The sequence below is a fragment of the Lytechinus pictus genome, unplaced genomic scaffold (assembly GCF_037042905.1).
Source record: "Lytechinus pictus isolate F3 Inbred unplaced genomic scaffold, Lp3.0 scaffold_19, whole genome shotgun sequence".
Classification (NCBI taxonomy): Eukaryota; Metazoa; Echinodermata; class Echinoidea; order Temnopleuroida; family Toxopneustidae; genus Lytechinus; species Lytechinus pictus.
In genome coordinates this window covers 8364172-8382472 of record NW_026974140.1, presented here as the reverse complement: position 1 = coordinate 8382472, position 18301 = coordinate 8364172, and the positions used below count along the sequence as shown (strand labels likewise).

The 18301-nt window shown below is 36.6% G+C and overlaps 1 protein-coding gene across 1 annotated transcript in view; it reads right to left on the bottom strand.

Moving 5' to 3' along the window:
* The window catches only part of LOC129260703 (guanylate cyclase soluble subunit alpha-2-like), a 149836-nt gene extending 140722 nt beyond the window's left edge, over positions 1–9114 (bottom strand). The window contains exon 1 of the mRNA XM_064114581.1: positions 8860–9114. Within this exon, the coding sequence (XP_063970651.1) occupies positions 8860–9114 (255 nt within the window). The remainder of the gene's footprint in view (positions 1–8859) is intronic.
* Positions 9115–18301: the final 9187 nt, after the last annotated feature.

The following is an 18301-nucleotide window of genomic DNA, read 5'->3' as shown; positions in this document are numbered from 1 at the left end:
ACACAATCTATACGCCATAACTCCAGTCCACATCCGAACACGAGTAAATCAATGAGCAGGCGTGCCCAGAATAAGCTATTAGCTCGAACACTTTCACCCAAGAATCAATTAACTTTACGTCCACAACGGGCGCAGGATCTCGCCATCAAAGAAAAAAAATTAATCGCGCAATAAATCATGAGCAAATGACCATTTTGTTTGCGGCATTGTCAAGTTGAGGGCACCTATTACAACAAATTGAGGAAAACTTACAAATATTATGTCATGGTGTCTCTATGTGAATGATACGTTACGGTGCTTCATGGACAACTACATGGAACGAATAAACACGAGAAACTGGGGGGGGGGGTTCTTTAGTGTAGAGCAAATGGGGGAAAATAAATGGGGAAAGGTTAATTCGATACTTGCTGAAAGCTTAACCGATCCACTCCCAAACTGAAGATGGGGGGTACACTTGTCGCCATAGCTGCGGTGTGCGCTCTATACAAGTCAACGGCGTCATGAGAAATATAAAGAGAGAGAGCGAGATACAGATATGGAGAGGGGAAGGTGATGGGGGGAGCAACAGGCAAAACAAAGGACACACCCTCCACATGAAGAAACAAGTAATGTGTTATTTGTTTCAAATGATAAATTTTCCCCTTTATTCATACATGCATTTGCACAAAATATTAGATTATTACGACAAATATCTATACATTTGAATTTATCCCTCCTCTTTTAAGAAAGACCCATTTTTGTGAATTACTATTTCCGATGAGCTGTATCCGGCTACAGCCCAGGCCATAAGTTTGAATATATCTTAAATATTAAAAAGCTCTTAAAACCATGTGCATTGCTTATCGGTTGTATAGTACTTTTATCATTTGAATAAAGCGTGTTGCAATGAGAGGATGGAGTTCAATCAGGTTAATCAACATCTTTAACATTTTAAATGAATGAATAAGAACATAAACTGAACTAAATGAATATAATAAATCAAACTAAACTCAATTACATCCGACATCAAGAAACAAAATCAACAGAGATATACAACCAGTCAGGAACTATGTATAGTTCCTTTTAATCTACCAGCTAAACAATACCAAGACCCCCAAAATGAATTAAAGTGATCAATGGCCTTGGGAAGCTGGGGGTGCTGAAGCATCCCTAAAATTTGCCTTTGGGTGCTTCACTCATAGCATCCCAGGAATACAGGAAGGTGTGACAAAATGGAGAAATGTAAAAAAAAAAAAGTCCTACATTTTGTACAGAAGCCCTTTTTTTAGGGGGGGCTTGTCAAATTTCTCGGGACGGAAAAAAAACCTTCATTAAGGAGTGAAACTTGTTTATCTTTCATTTTTGTTGCTTGTCAAATTTACATCAGCACCCCCAGTAAAATAATCGTTCCCAGGGCCCTGAAGTGATCCTCATTATATCATGATGTGGATATACATTTAAATGAATATGATATATCTAGCAAGAAATTTAATCACTAAATCACTTCTTTAAAAAAATATTACGGAGTATTTCGAAAACGTCGAATCTACATTGATGTTTTCTATCTATCTCTTTCTTAACTTCCAGATTCTCATTTTGACTTAAGTGTATTAATTGCCGGATTTGACACTTATATAATTATATTAGCTAGAGTGCATCACTTTTTTTTAAATCACTTTATCTTGTTGATTCGTCTTGTAATAATTAAGACTAAAAATGACCTTTTTTCGAAATAAGTGCTCTAAATACAAAACAGATATAGAATTCAATATATCCATACTATATTCGTGTAGCTCTGGTATTGCTGATATTACGTTTTCGTCATCACTACGATCTGGTATTAGATGAACTTTTAATTTCCTGGTAAGCTTATTACACGAAACGTTTCTATGATTTCGTAAATGATTACAATAACCTATATCATACGCCCTAGCTAGAATTTGCCAGCACCATTACAGCGAATATATGTGAGCGGAAACAGGGCATGGTTAATTGAAATCCTTGCACGAATGATGTAGTTAAAGATTACTTGAGTATGATACCATTTTGCTTGTTTCATAATGAAAATTGCAGCCCAAGGAATATAACTGATAAAAGCTCGAATCACCCAGATTCAATAACCACAGTCAAAGACAGGCTATGTATCTGAAAATATAATTGAATGCTCCGGCTAAAAATAGAAAATATAATACTCTCCGAAAGAAACAGTCATGTCGACATTTGAGGAATGAATAAAATACCTGTATTTCAAATTCTCAAATGTCATGGACTTGATATTGTGATTTATTGAATTTAAAGAGCAGATCTTGAGATCGCTAAGTTACAGTCGGTGTATAACTCGAATTAAAACTCAACATTATTAATTAGGAATTTACGATTAAATATGTATTGTTGGTGCATCGACGTAAAACCCTTCCAAACTCTTACGCATTTATACTAACAATATATCATACCCCTTACCCCTCCCAAAAATAGAGGTATTTTCCCCCATAAAAGGGAAACTCTAAGAAGAATGTGAAGTAGAATAAATGGATTACGAATTTGCTTGTCATTTCTTTTATTTTGTTCCCCCTCCTTGTTTCTCTATGTCACACCAACAAAAATAGACCCCAGACCAATCAAAGCTATAACATTATTTTCAATGGCATATAATCGATCAGTTTGTAGTAAGCTTCGTTAGTGTGGCTGTATAGCGTTGATGAAATACAACTGATGAACAATTTTCTGTTAACAAGACAAATATCTTGCAATAATTTTTTTTAATGAATGTTTCTGTTCACCAACTGCTAAAGATATTAACAGAATTATGGTCAAAATAAACTATTTTTAGTATAAAAATTTGCAGAGGAAGGAAACAGTTTTTTTTTGGAAACGCTATTTGTATCACGGATGATGACTAGCAGGCTCAATTTAATCAACTTAAATTGAATTGGAAATGAGGAATCACATTGTCGACATCAATTACATTTATAATGAATAGTACACAAACCAATAACATCCTATTTTGAATGCCAGTAATTAACAAAATTTCAATGTGACAGGAGATTTGTTCGACTGTCACAAATCATTATCAACACGCTTCTAAGTGAGAGGAGTGAAGGTCGATGATGGCTTTCTACCCGATGTGTGAAAGTGTGAACATTTAGTCTGTGACAGGTAAATATAAATGTTAGTTCGAAGTGGAGATTAAAGAACTAAATAGAATGAGTAAACCAATTAAGTCTGTAACGCCATTTATCATGGTTAGAAATATGGCAGGTTAAAGTTGGATCAATATACAGGTAGGCCTATATGTAAAGCGCTCAAAGAGACATCGTTCTAATGTATTAAGCGCTATATAAAAGCGGAATTATTATTAATCGAAGGGTAGATAAGGTGACACTGATAGTAGTATTGTAGTAATAGAGGCAAGAGTGGTAAAATAAGTAGTAGTAGTAATAGTAGTAGTAGTAGTAGTAGTAGTAGTAGTAGTAGTAGTAGTAGTAGAAGTAGTAGTATTACTACTACTTCTACTAGCAGTAGTAGTAGTAGTAGTAGAAGTCATAGTCGTAGGAGTGGTAGAGGTATTAGTCGTAGGAGTAGTATTAGGAATAGTCGTAGTAGTAGAAGAAGTAGAAGTAGTAGTAGTAGAAGTAGTAGTAGTAGTAGTAGTAGTAGTAGTAGTTGTAGTAGTAGTAGTAATAGTAGTAGTAGTAGTAGTAGTAGTAGTAGTAGTAGAAGTAGTAGTAGTAGTAACAGAGTAGTAACAGTAGTAGTAATTGAAGTAATAGTAGTCGTCGTTGCAGTAGTTGTGGTAGTAGTATTAGTAATAGTTGTTGCAGAAGTATTAGTCGTTATAGTATTAAAAGAAGTAGTATTTGTAGCAGCAGCAGCATCAATATACGTTTAAGTTTTGATAGTATTTTGTGTTGGTAGAGTATTGGTGGTTAAGGTGATGGAAATGGTAGCAATGGCATGGCGATAGTGGTGGTGGCTATGGTGAATGAAATGGCGGTGGTGGCGATGAAGCTAAAGATGGTGCTTTAAAAAGATGATTGAGGTGGTCGATGTAGCGGTAATAGGAACCAAATGCTGATGTTGAATGGGTATTGGCCAAGGTAGTCGTATGCTTGTGGTGCATGCATGGTGTGAGCTGTGTTAATAGTGCCAGTTTTTTTTTTTTGGGGGGGGGGTGGTAGATGTTCGGTGGTGGTGATAATGGCAGTGGTTGCGATGATTGAGATCGTCACGGTCAGGTTAGTAGTTGTTTTGGAAGAGTGGTGACGACGATTGTGGTGATGGTGATGTTGGCGGCGGAGCTGGTGGTGAGGGTGATGACTGAGTTTCTGATTGCATTCTTTTGAAATTACTTTTAACATGTGAAATCATTATTTCATATACCGTGATTAAAAAACTTTTAACTCGTCAATATATCACGATACATCCAAAGATCATGTCTATCTCCCGTTCTCGGATCATGGTAGTTTTCCTGCAGTAAAGGAAATACTTATTCCAAAGAAAAAATAACTGTGACGTCTATCATACCGCACATATCGTTCACTACGTTTAACTGGAAATCGAAAACAACAAATTCTAACAAACAACAATCATTTGCCAAAGGTTGTCAAAGGTATGATGCTTTTAAGAATAACCTTCATGCATTCGCTCGATAAATCAAGAGAGAGAAAAAACACAACTTAATGGCTTAATGCTTCCTTATTGTGTGCACTGTTTCTAAAATTATCCTCTCTCGGTAGATATTTTATAAAGATGGCATGAATAACCATTCCTTTATTCCCTTGAGTAAGAGGGAGACTCGTTGATCATTAGATTCTGTGATAAGAGAAACTGTAGAATTCACAATTTCCAATATTTATACATCTAAGATATCATGACAGACCCCTTCAAATGATGTAATGCAAAACAAAATGTTTATTACTGGTCCATATTTTGGAGCCAAAAATTATGTTTTTAACAGACAATGGAATTATAAAATAACTGATTCAGTCAAACTGTTTTCCGATACATTTCCATGTGGGTTTAAAACATTCCAATCGTAATCGAATTCGGGAAAAGATATCGGGATATCATTGGGAATCATTCTAGCTTGTGTGGTCGCTATGACAGAATCCCACAGTTGGCTTCATTATTAGACTTTTATATTTTAAGATCGGTTTGATCTTAGGCAGGCAAATATGAAAATCCGCCATATATACCAAGCATGGTAGTGAGAATCTGACTCGGGAAGGTAATAAGGACGTAATGTAATACATACGAATACTTAAGGGACCAGTTAGAGCGCACATGCATCAACCCCTCTCAACAAAAAGAAACACCTCCCCTGACGACCTATCCGTATTACTCGATACCTCCGTACATGGTACTGATTTTTCGCGCCATTCAAAGCGCGCGCTTTTATCGCTTGAAGGCCAACCATCAAAACAGAAAACTTCCAATGGTGGAAGCATTGCAGATATTGGAAAGACATTAAATACTCTAGGCCTCTATCCTAAAAAAAAAATACCTTAAGTGTGTGATACGGAGAGCCCATTGCCAGATAATACAACTTTCACTCTCTTCAACCCAAACCTGCTTCGTTTCTCAGCCCCACCTTAAAATACGAGGTCAAAAGATGATAACTTGATAGACTTGTTTGTTTACGGACGACATCCGTACAAGCATATATGATCTTAAAATGTGGAATGGCATAAAAACAAGGGATATGTTATTTTCGCAGTCACCCCCCCCCCCCCCCCCCACTCTCTCTCTCTTCTCTTATTACTGTAATTGGACCGTGCAGTACTTTCCACGGTCTTGGGCCGAGCTTCTATTTACTCTGGCAATTGGAAGGAAGAGATTAGGACGATTCTGTCTATCTATCTCCCTAATTTAAAGAATGGAGAAAGTAGGTTTACTGCAAGCTGGACTGGAGACAAACGTCGAATATTCCCCCCCCCCCTCTCTCTCTCTCTGTCTTACTCTCTTTCTCTCCACTTCTAGTGCACGTTTATTTGATCTTGTTGGGGTTATTTACTGTCGAGGTCATACATGTATAAGGTATATAGACTTCATGAAAGAAATGTACCGTATGCAAGGGGATACAGTCAAACGACTCCATATAAAATGACACTGGTAGACATTTGAACTGGCAAAATATCTTAATACTCGAATTAAGGATACCTCATAGGGGTTGTTCCCAGAATTGAAAGGTTGACATGAAAAAAAATATATCTTCCTTAATCACGAATTCTAGAGTTTACGAGAATGCTTTTTGAATATATCAATACTGAGTCTGCATGGGTGAAAGGGCTGTGACACCTGAACGTATTAACTGGCGGAAGATCATGCTATTCATAATTCATATATCATGAATATACTTTTATATATTCATGCTAATAGAGTCATCGATTACTTTGATTATTTTTTGACAGTGTAGATACAATTATAAATAATTCGTTGCAATATCGGGCAAACGCATTTGTATTCATACTAATAACCCTAAATCATTTTGTGCATGCATTAGTGATGAACACTGTTGTAGCAATGCCATAATGTGCAGGATCTGGGCTGCGAGATACAGACACCGGGACAGGTGTAGGTATACCTTAGGGACATCGCCATGAAGATGATATCAGACCACTGCGCATCGAATCAAATGTTAGCATCACCAGGGGGTCGGTTGCACGAAGACTTGGAATCAAAATGCGACTACAAAAATCGATCGGAATTTGATTTTCATCCAATCAAATGCGTGCATTATGGACTTGTGTTTGATTTTATGAGTTGCATTCGTCTGCAACTTTTTCCTGCAATGAGCCCCGGGACACCCCCCCCCCCCTCTCTCTCTCTCTAACATACTAAAAGGTCGTTCTCTTACATGTAAACCCCAAAACGAATGTAGAAAAGAATATGGGGATTCATAAGCTTCGGAATAAATTGTTTTGAGTAGAATTTATCGTTAAGTCGTTGAGGTGGTAATAGATATAATATTTTTAGTGTAAATAATCATATCCCAACCCTCTCCCCCAAACTCAAGCCACTATATGTTCATTGTCAAGAGAAAGACATCCCTATTCTAAAATTGTAATGGGAGACAATATATTGCTTTCCTGTCAAAATTATTTTCTACAATAAACACTAGTTGCTTAATAATGCCAGTGCTTATGATCAAGTATAACTTTCTTTTTTTAAATAAGACTATTTCCCAATGATGAATCAAATTAAGATTTTGTGAATAACAGAGCCAGGCATGCATCCCACGAAGAATGTTTTAGGCAACACTCATCTTGTGAATGTGTCTTTCATTCCCCTTTTTAAAGTTTAGTGTTATGAATAGGTAATGAATAGACACATGTTATGCAGGTTTTATGCTTGCTGTCTGATGAGCCTAAATATAATTATAAACGAAAACCCTTTTGTTAATAAAGTTTGGACTTGCTGTGCACATACGCCCATCTTATTATGTATAATTGTATATGCTTCAGGGTTTTTGAACATGTCACTCGTCTTTTGTTTTTGTTTCGGGGGGTTACAGACAGCTTTTCTTAATATAAAGAGAACTCGTATTATTTTTAGTGGCATAAATTTATTAGAGGAATCCAATTATTAGATAAAGTTCCTTAATATGTCCTTGTGACAGTTAAGTTTTAGGATGCATTCTCTTGTTGGTATTAATGCATTAATTGTTGGCCTATTAAAAACTGATATACTACTGGACCTTCCAAAATGACATGAATTCTGGTTGTGCTCATCAAATCACCACTATTATGTTGATTTCCTAATAAGCCAGGCAGCACACGTAAATAATACGTGCGCGACATTACAGACAAGTGCATGCAGGTTGACTCCACCATTCATTGTATATAACCCGATGTACAGGCGGAATAAATCGCCCACAGCAAACGTGTGTTAAAAAACACAGGCATATTTATGAACTGCACTCGCCAACACTACCAGTGGTTTTTGAGGTATACAGCTCACACCGGCGAGTTTAGAATTCATCTATTTCAAGTGAATTAGGAGGCTGTATCAACCGAACCCATCGTTGCCGTTTGCCATTACCGATTCGAGGCAATTTATATTAAAGTTCATTTCGAGAGTGAGGCATTTTATCAAAGTGGTGGTGTTCTCGTGGCAGCAGGCTCAGTTCAGATCTAACGGAGATAAACAAACTAGCGAAGACCAACATGCCTCTGCGTAGTGGTGGTTTATTATGCAGAATTGCTAACCGAACAACAAATGAATAATATCACGAAATCCACCATCGTGAGATGGTATTCTTTTACTTATCTTTTAAAGGGGGAATGGGTGTAGTTTTCATTCAAGATGTAATTTCTTTCTTACGAAATAAAATAGATATTTACATCGAAGTAATATTACTTCAAATTTCAATCTAAAATGAATTTAAGCACATCATACACCCTCAACCCCACACGCGCACATACCTCTCTACACACACGCACCCTGAACTGCACACTTATTTAGGCGATCAAAAACAGAACTACATATTACACACTAATATACAATTGCAAATTCCTGTACATTGGCAAAGAACTATGAAAATAGCGAATGAAAACGGTATCATGAAGTACTTGATTTTACCAGAACGGTGAAGTGTTGGTATAATAATCATATATCTCTAAAGGTACATTTAACCCAATCACTGAAACTAAGATTAAATTGATAAAGTCACTAAAACAATAATTATTTAAATGATTTATGAATATGTATAGTTTGTGATATTTCATGAAAAATATATGGTATGTAATATTAAATAATATAAAAATGTAAAAGGCAATATCATAATATCATATTGGAACATTTAAAAAGTTAAATTTGTTGACATTTTTTTCTTCAAGGTAGACTCTCTACGCATGTTTGTGTGTATGACTAGGTACTTACCGATGGGAAGACTATGGAGGCCAGACCTTGGCACAAACCCTTCAAATCAAGCTTTCTTCTTGCCCCTGCTCCGTTACATTCACTTTCTTCTACCATCGCCGAACAGGACGTCGTCGACCCCGATCGATGAGGAGATGGCTCAGGCGATGTAGGAGAATGACTGGAACTCGACGATTTCCCTGTGGGCGACGAGTCGTGGTCGCGAGCCGCGCTCGGCGGCGGTGGCGGCGATGAAAACCCCATCGGACAGGCCATGGCTGTAAAAGCCCTTGGGTCGGCAAAACAAAAATCACCGACAACACCCAAACAGGTGACTTACAATAAAAAAATTGATAAAACTGCTCAAGAATTGTTGTCCAGTATCCAAGCAGTGGTGTGTTTCTATTCACAAGTTGTAGCAGTGACAAAGCGAGGGTTTAAACAGCAGTGCTCGCGTGTAGTACCACACATAGACTCGTATGTACGTAGCAAGCGGCGGCAGGCCTGATATGCTTTTCTCCAATATGCGTGTAATTCAATTGGTGAACATACACACATCAACTTGCCGGTCAATACAGGACTCCGCCGCACAACGTGCAATTTTATCACGAATACAGCTCACCCCGTATACCATTGACGAGAAGGCAGTTCGAGTGTAACGCAAGCTTCTCGCTCCTACCCCTTTCTCTTTCTCTCTTCTCTCTCCCTCTGTTTTCTTCTTTTCCACTTTCTCTCCGTTTCTACAACTCTATCTTCCTCTCTGTGTCTTCATGATTCTATCATCTTGCCCCTTCCTACTCTGTTCTGCCTCTGATTATATATTTTCCAATCTATGTGACGTACTTGTTAATCGTTGACATTTCACATGATCTGCTATGGAAATACACATTCACTGATGATTTCATTAAAAATACCATTGTTGCTTGAATTTTTAATTATGTGTGGCATCTAGACCTGTTAATCTTTTCGTCGTCATTTTACTGCAAATAGCTCAGTAGCCAACAATGGTTTTATTAATAAACATTGCCCACCTGTGGTGCACTATAAATAGGGTCGTCCCTTTAATATACTCTGCGGATAATGGTGCCATTTAATATTTTTGGTGTAGGGGGGGGGGGCCTGGTGCAGACGTCATTCTTAAACACAAAATCTTCTCGAGGATTTCAATCAGAAATTGACTTTTGCAAAGTTGTTTTCTTTTTCTTTTATCAGCACTACTTCTTATATCACGTCCTCTTGCCGTCTCAATATGACGTCCGCAATATGACATTATGTTAAATCATTCCTCAGATTTTTTTCGTTATTGGAAGTCAAATTTCTGGCATTCGTAAACATTATTATTGACGAAAGAAAGTAAACGTGATTGCGATTATACCGTTGTGGTTAACTGTGAATATAGTAATTTAAAATATGAATGGTGTCGCCATAGCTCTGGGAATCGGGGGAGTATCCCCCAATATTTGTATGGGGGCTGCTGCGTGTGTTCTTATACACAATTGGCAGTACCCCCTGGAAATCAGGTTGGTATGCTCAAAAGTAGTAATTTGACCAAATCACCTTATTTTTTAGTGAAAATCTTTTCTCCCGACCGAAATCACCTTCGATTTTTTGTTTGGCTTTGTCTAATATTTTTTTCCATATCAGCACCCCCAATAAAAAAAAAACCATTTAGAGGGCCTTGGATGTCGCTCGCATGATGTGAATTTTCAAGAAAAACCTCGCCCATACTAATTCTTATAAAGTAATCAATATCGAATGATTCTGCAATATTCGGTAATACATGTAGTATGCACTTCTCAAAATAAACTATAGGTGTAGCTTGTCATGTTTCGGATTACAGATGGGCGTAATCTCAACAAACACTCATATTTTGACGAAAATGCTTACTTTTGATATATTTCAACTATTTTGGACGTCGTCTTTTAAAATGCACAAAAAGTTGACAACTATAAAACTCTATTTTCAGCACCATTCATTATTGAAAGCCATACATATGTACTCGAAGAAAGACATTACTTTTATAGTTTCGTATTCACTATATTGATCGTATTTCATAAAAATACATAACAATAGATTTACCGCTTTGTGAATATTCCTATGGGTGATTATTTTGTGCGCTTACGCGCGTTTATGAGTGGGAATGAGGATACCATGCAAATCTATATAGGCCTGTAATCCCACATGAAAAAGATGGATGTCTAGAACATTCACGATAATATCATCCATCGTCATAAACCTTAATCCACGCCACTCCTATTCATTCCATGGATTTCTTTAAGAACATTATCATCCGTATAAAGCCCCTCGTCGCGAACAACATGATCGTTTTGTCCCAGGTACCATGCAGTGTTACAGTCGGGTATGTTGACACGAGAACTAAAGCAAAGAACAATGCCGCATGGAAACCGGACGCTTAATTGAAAAGGGGCATCTTGGTCGAAACAATCAACCTTATCGAGTGATCTTCCCCTCGCACCAGGCACCTTTCACATTCTCCCAGGTGCACTGTTTACAACCATAACAACGTGCGGGATCACCCCTAAATTGAACAAGTTTACATTAAGGTATTCAATGTATTTTAAGGGCGGCGCCATGGTGTTTTCTCGTCAGGGAAAGCAAGGAGATCTTAAGATGACCTCGGGTTTTGTTTTCTTCGATGGAAAATGTATAGACCAATTCGGTCCGGGTGTTGTTTCTTATGGAAATTTCTCCCTGGGGGGGGTTCAAGTATTATAAGGAAAGACAACATATGTACTATCAAAGCAGCACACCTTGCTCGTTCCAAAATCCATTGATAATTGTTTCATTCTTCTTGGAACCCCACCCCCGCGCGCGCCTGCCCCAACCCATTGTGACCGCATTATGTTGAACAACCAAGCACTCACCGTAATATACAATAGAGCATATTTTCTCACTTCAAATGTATTCTACATGTATCACCCTATGATATTCCATATTCATGAGAAACTTCTAAAACCCAGGTTGCTTCTCACAACCTAAAGCGTGTCAAATAGCAATCATGTTAATATATGGAGTCATAAGATATGAGTAAAATGTGTGCTCTTAGATTAATGAAGTAACACTTGTTTCAAAATTGTTATAGAAAATAGTAACCTAAGGAAGTCTATACACTTTTGTCCGCGTGATCTGAAGCTACAGAGATTTAAAGATGTGACCGCAATATTGTGTTACAGTCATACCGTCGAAACCTACTCTATATCGACCGATCCCATTACAATATCTCCAGCGACATAACATTATTCGCTTGTAGTCTATTTCGCTGATGTGACTGTGGTATAAAGTTTTATATATACAAGCCGTGTGAATGAGGACAGAGAGCTTATATCCATACTTCTAAAAGTAACATTGTTCTTGGTGCTATAAAACCTTGTAAGATGACATTATGCGAACGGAATCGTTATGACTCTCGTCTTTATTTCTGAGGGACGTGGGTTCGATTCAAGCCATGGCGTGTGTTCCTTCTGCAAGAAATTTACCCACATTGTTCTGCTCTCAACCCAGGTGAGGTGAGTGGGTACCTGGTAGGAATTTATTCCTTGAAAGGCAGTGCGCGTAACAGCTGCTCTGCTAAGGCCAGGATAATTATGCCGAATTACTGAAGAAGACTTTGAGACTTCTGATAAAGTAAGTATTAAGCGCTATATAAGCAAATATGATATTAATAATCATTACCATTATTGATCTACTTCTCGGGCATTCAAGGAATTTCTTCCTATATACCGGGTAGGCTACCATTTACTATACACCTGTATGGAGAGTGGCGAATGTAGATAAATGCCTCGTGAAAGGACGCGAGTGATGCGATGGGATCTGAACCCGGACCCTGTGGTTCAAAGTCTGGACACTTTTCAACAGTTTAATGAAATACGTTTTTTAAGTTTACTCAACATCCCGGCGGATCTCTCATCACGCTTGTCGTAATGCTATATTATGATCGTGAGGTTTTTACTTGTTGATGTGACTTTTTATGTAATCCATATTGAAACAAAATTATGTTATTTACAAAAAAAAACACCAGATATTCATCATGTTCAACTAATTTGATTAGTAAAAGACATTAGGGGTTTCACACAAAAGACATCCGTAAAAGAAATTCGTCACTGAACTTATCTACAAGTAGAATTAAGTTTAATGATGACATACAGATATTTTGTTTATCTTTTAACTTTCATAATGACATGCTTTGATGCTTATTGTTGGCTTTACTCAAATTAGTATATTCCTAGTATATTAGTTTCAATGCCGAAGGTATTGAAATTAATATGTGAAGTAATATTTCGTTGTAATTGTACTTGACACTGAGATTCTGTAATTCAATTCTAATATAAACCTGCGCGACATTGAGATTGACATCAGTAAATAATTTAGATAAATATTACATAACTTTCATGAGCGTGAAACACTTGCTATAGATCTGATGGGCTGTAAGATGTAGTTCCAGTGACTCAGTGTGACAAATTTCCAAATTTCTTGTTCAAATTTTTTTTTTTCAATTTTACCAAGTTCTCACTCAACACTTTATGTCTTAAATCAGTATGTCATTACAGCAAATACCTATTTATGATCATCAATTTTGTAAAAAGGTGTCCTCTGGAGAATAAAGTGACAAACATTTTCATTAGCGTTCCCAGTAGATAAAGCTATTTTGCAGAACAAGCAATAAAGTAATGATATTTTTTCAACTACTACCCCCCCCCCCCCTCTTCCCCGATATTCATCGTGCCATGTCTTCACTTTAATTACAAAAACATCAACACATCTTGACTTTTTAGCTTCATCGATAATGATAGAAAACATATTTCTTACAGTTCCTTCTCTATAAAGGTGAAATGCTCTCAACAAAATATCTTTTGGGCTGAAAGGTTATTTTCTGTTTGAAAAGGAGAATTCATGCAAAAGGAATGGATAACGGATGTCATTAAGACGACATGATCGTACCGGGATGTGACACAACGAGGGCATTTGGAATTATCATTGCCTCGTGGGATTTTATGAATTTTAGCTGTTCTCAACAAGATAATTTCTATCAATTTTCATCGCGTACAATGTGAATGGATTGAATAACTGCTAGCTGAATCCATTCTTTATTCAGCAAAATCAGATGATAGATGGGGGTCTACGCTTCAACTTTCATTTAACTTCTTGACGTCATTTCATTGTTAATTCGTTCTCTTCATCGCTTGTCATAATACAGCCAGTTTGTATCTAACACAAACGGCTTTTCTCATCATCATGTTTATTAATCCCTCGCAGTTATGTATTATTGTCTGTTGTGTTCATCCGTACACGAACCGAAGTGTGCACTCCAGAAATAACTTCTCTCGCTTTGAATATGGAAATCGAATTGACTTCGTTTCGAACGCTAATGAATCATAACGTTCACTTGAAGGCTATTTTATTTTTCCTTTATACCTCCCTGATAAAGAAAAATATCCAGCCCCAATAATTGCTCCTATTGTGAAGTGGAATCAACCTGTATTCGCCAATAAAAAGGTTATTTTCCACCAAATAGGATGATGACCTTACTTTACACTAACAAAAGCTACAAGTCCACTAAAACAGAGTAGTAATCATCTTTGACTGATAGTTGCAGTGGCTGATTACTAAACTACAATATTGGCATTTATATAGGCAGATAGTATTCATTTTAACTTGAAGACAACTTTTGCATTAACACTTATCAAACTGAACTACTTATAGTAGCTCAGAACTCGAGTAGTTATGAGCGCTTGTTGCTTTTTATTGCTTATATTGGGAATCTTGTTCCAATTTCATGTTTTGCCAGACTCTATTATAAAAATGGATAATACAAAGACGAATATTGGTAGTCCATCGAGGGTGAAAGTAAGGATTCACAAGAATTACAAACAGCAATGGTCGGTAATTTGATTGGATGTAAGATTAATATCCTTGACTTCACTGGCCATCCAACTCTTTGGCCACAAGAGGGCGTCATTGCCCATTTTTATCTTTCAAAGCATTCATTGGACCAGTCGGTGTGTAATTTGACAAGGATACTGATTAAAATTATCTCAGAAATGAAGTTGAGCAATATAAATTTTTTAAGGATGTAGAAATTGAATATAAATCCAATTTGTTACGTGGTAAAAAAAGTCAGAATTTGTTATTTGGAATTCCTTCACTGACATTCAAGATTAAGATATACGATTCAAGGCTAATTCGTTTTATTAATCATCTAGGTGTCCACATAAATTAATCTACATCAAGCAAAGCTAACACAATGACGATTTGGTGATCCCAGACAAAGCAGAGTTTATACATTATAACAAGGTGGGTATGAAAATCAAATAAAATTGATTAATCGAATAAACAATACAATGTAAATCAAACCCCAAGAGATGTCAATGAAAACTTTTGAAAAGGCGAAGAAAACCAATGCTACTGTTAAAAGGGAAAGTGAAAGATGGGGAAATGAAGAACAAACAAAACTATAACGTAAAATACATAACACATCTTGTCTGTCTGTTTGTGCTGATGCCCGTTGCTGATGTAACATTCATTTTTTTAACATGCATGAAATATAAAGTAATAAAATTGATAACGATAGGGATTTAAAAAATGGGGAAAACACAAATAAAATCAATATTAGGCCAAAATACAACTTGCGATATCTCTATTACTAAATTAACATATTTTCGTGTTCAATAACTCGGCGGGGGGGGGGGACGGTGTCCCATATTGTGTTAACAGTGTGTTCACATATTTGACTGTGTGATTCACATTATACCGTGTAAGTAAAAAAAAATGGATACCTCACCAATCCCCGATTCAAGGAAAAAATATGTCATGAACACAAAATTATTCTATATGGCCTGAAAGAATATGTTCTCCCAATTAATTTGATACCATATTTATGTGGTATGTGTTAATGCTTGGATGATCAGGAGATATTCTTTGCAGTGATGTAAATTTTGATTTGCGCCAAATAAAGACATGACTGCAATGAATGAATCCAGATGTCGGTGATGTCATAATCCTACAAGGGTTGCAATATAATGGATTTCAAAACACCTTTTCAGTAATTTACTTTATAATTATTTACGAAACATTATTTAGTGTTAATTTTCAAGCTAATTTCATTGACAAGGGATTTTCAAAGATGTTTACTGACTCGTGTAGGATTATCACATCATTGGCATCTGGAGTTCATTCATTGCAGTTATGCCTTACTTTTTTCCCAAATCATAATTTACATCACAGTAAAGAATACCTCCTGATTATCCAAGCGTGAAGACATACCACAAACATATGGTATCAAATAATTTAGGGGAAAATATTCTTTCCATCCATATATAATGATTATGCTTTCACAACATATTTCTTTTCTTAAATTGGGGATTTGTGAGGTGTCAAGTTTTTTTTTCACTTACCCGGTAGTCGGTAGATATGTTCAAAATGTAACCGTGGCTGTGAGAGAATAATTTCACACAGTGGGCAACTATACAATGTGTGGATATTACGTGAAACTGTGGTTCACAATTCTGAAACATGTTAAATGCTCAAGTTTATCAATATGAAGGTGCTTTTTCACACTGTACACTCTTCAGTGTAAATGGTCACAGTGTGAAAATGTGATTCACACTGCTGAAATGCTCAAATTTAACAGTGCAAATGTGACTTGACACTGTGTTCTACACTGTAGACACACTATAAGTGTGTTCTACCCAGCTGTTAAAACATCTACAGTACAGTATTCACACAATGGATATTGTGGAAATGCGATTCAGCCTGTGAAAATGCTCCAAATTTAATGGTGTGAGGACAACCCAAAACTGTGAACACCTCTATAGTGAGTGCAGGATTGTACAAAGTCTATGCATATAACGGAAAATGTGATTCACCCTGTAAAATGCGAGAATGATTTCACGAAGTGTATACAGTGCAAGTGTTTACGGCTTGTTCACATTGGTCACGAACTACGCGTATGTGATCACACTGCTTCCATTCAATTTTCACACCAAGGACACCTCAAGAAGGAGTGAACACAGTGTATTCAGATAATGTACTATCCATGCATGGGTAATGAGATTCACACTGAAAATTTCAAACTGTGGACACTTTTAGACTGTAGAGTGAGCGTGTTCACAGTATGTTCACACAGTGAATTATGTGCAATTGTGATTTACACTGTTTGAATACTCCAATTGAACAGTGCGAATGTGATTTCACACTCTATTCCACACTTTAAATACACACTCATATAATGTGTTCTATCCAGCAGTTGAAACTTATACATTGGGTGTATACACAGTGTATTTATATAATGGACAAATTGAAAATGTGATGTAATTCCAACTGTAGAAATGTTAAAAATCACACATTGGGAGGATAATTTCACATAGTGGACACCCTACAGTGTGATTGCCCACAGTGTGTTCACATAGTGGACTGTGTGCACATCTGATTCACACTACATTCTACAGTGCGAACGTGTTTTCACACTGTGTACAATGTTATAGTATAAGTCTTCACAGTGTGTCATCGGAGAAAGTGTGAGTCACATTGTCTAAATGCTCCAATTCCCTTGGCACTGTGTTCTTTCCACTATGCAAATTTCTTTATTACTGTAAACCCTGTATTATTACAACTTTTAAAGAGATATTTAACTATAAGTTCAAGTCCAAGTTTGGTTTATTTCATATCCACTCAGCTCAATTAACAACTTGGAAACCGTTAAACAGAATACTAATATGCTAACCATACAAATTAAAACAAAATAATATAAAATGTGTGCAATATGATAATACAACAGAAAATAAGTAAATATTTACGGAAAACACTAAACTATATGATAAATTCATTATCCAAAAATGATATTGATAACGTTATAGATTATCGATAGGACTAAAACGTATTGTATTTCTTCTTTATTCCATTATATTTATTTAAATGAAGTTGAGGTCATGTCTCTCTCCTGTCATGATAACATCGACCGTGAGAGTATGTTTCACCGTGTTTTCATTCTAAACCATGACAGCCACACCGACCAAGGTGACACCAGACCAACCAAAACTAATACGTTATTTCGATAGGCATACCATCAATCGGTTTGGATTTTTTTTCGTTGGTGTGACTGTAACCTCACTGGGCATGATATGAAGATTTGTCTCACAATGATGTGGATAGAAAAGGCTGGTCTCAAACAAATTGAGCAATACCGTAAGTGGGTTCTTGAGACAACAGGCAGCAGTCCCGATGCAATCAAAATCTCGTTTGTTTCTCTTGAAAAGGAACATATCTCATTACCAGAACATCATGATTACTTCATGATTGAGTTTTCTTTTTGTTCTTCCTTTGTTTGATTTTACTTTGCATCTTTCTATATTTCACGCCCCCTCTCTTCCCTCTCTCCCCCCGTTCTCCCTCTCTAACTCTCTCTTCTGTCATTTCTTTTTCCTGGTCTCCCCCTCTCCCTCTTCCT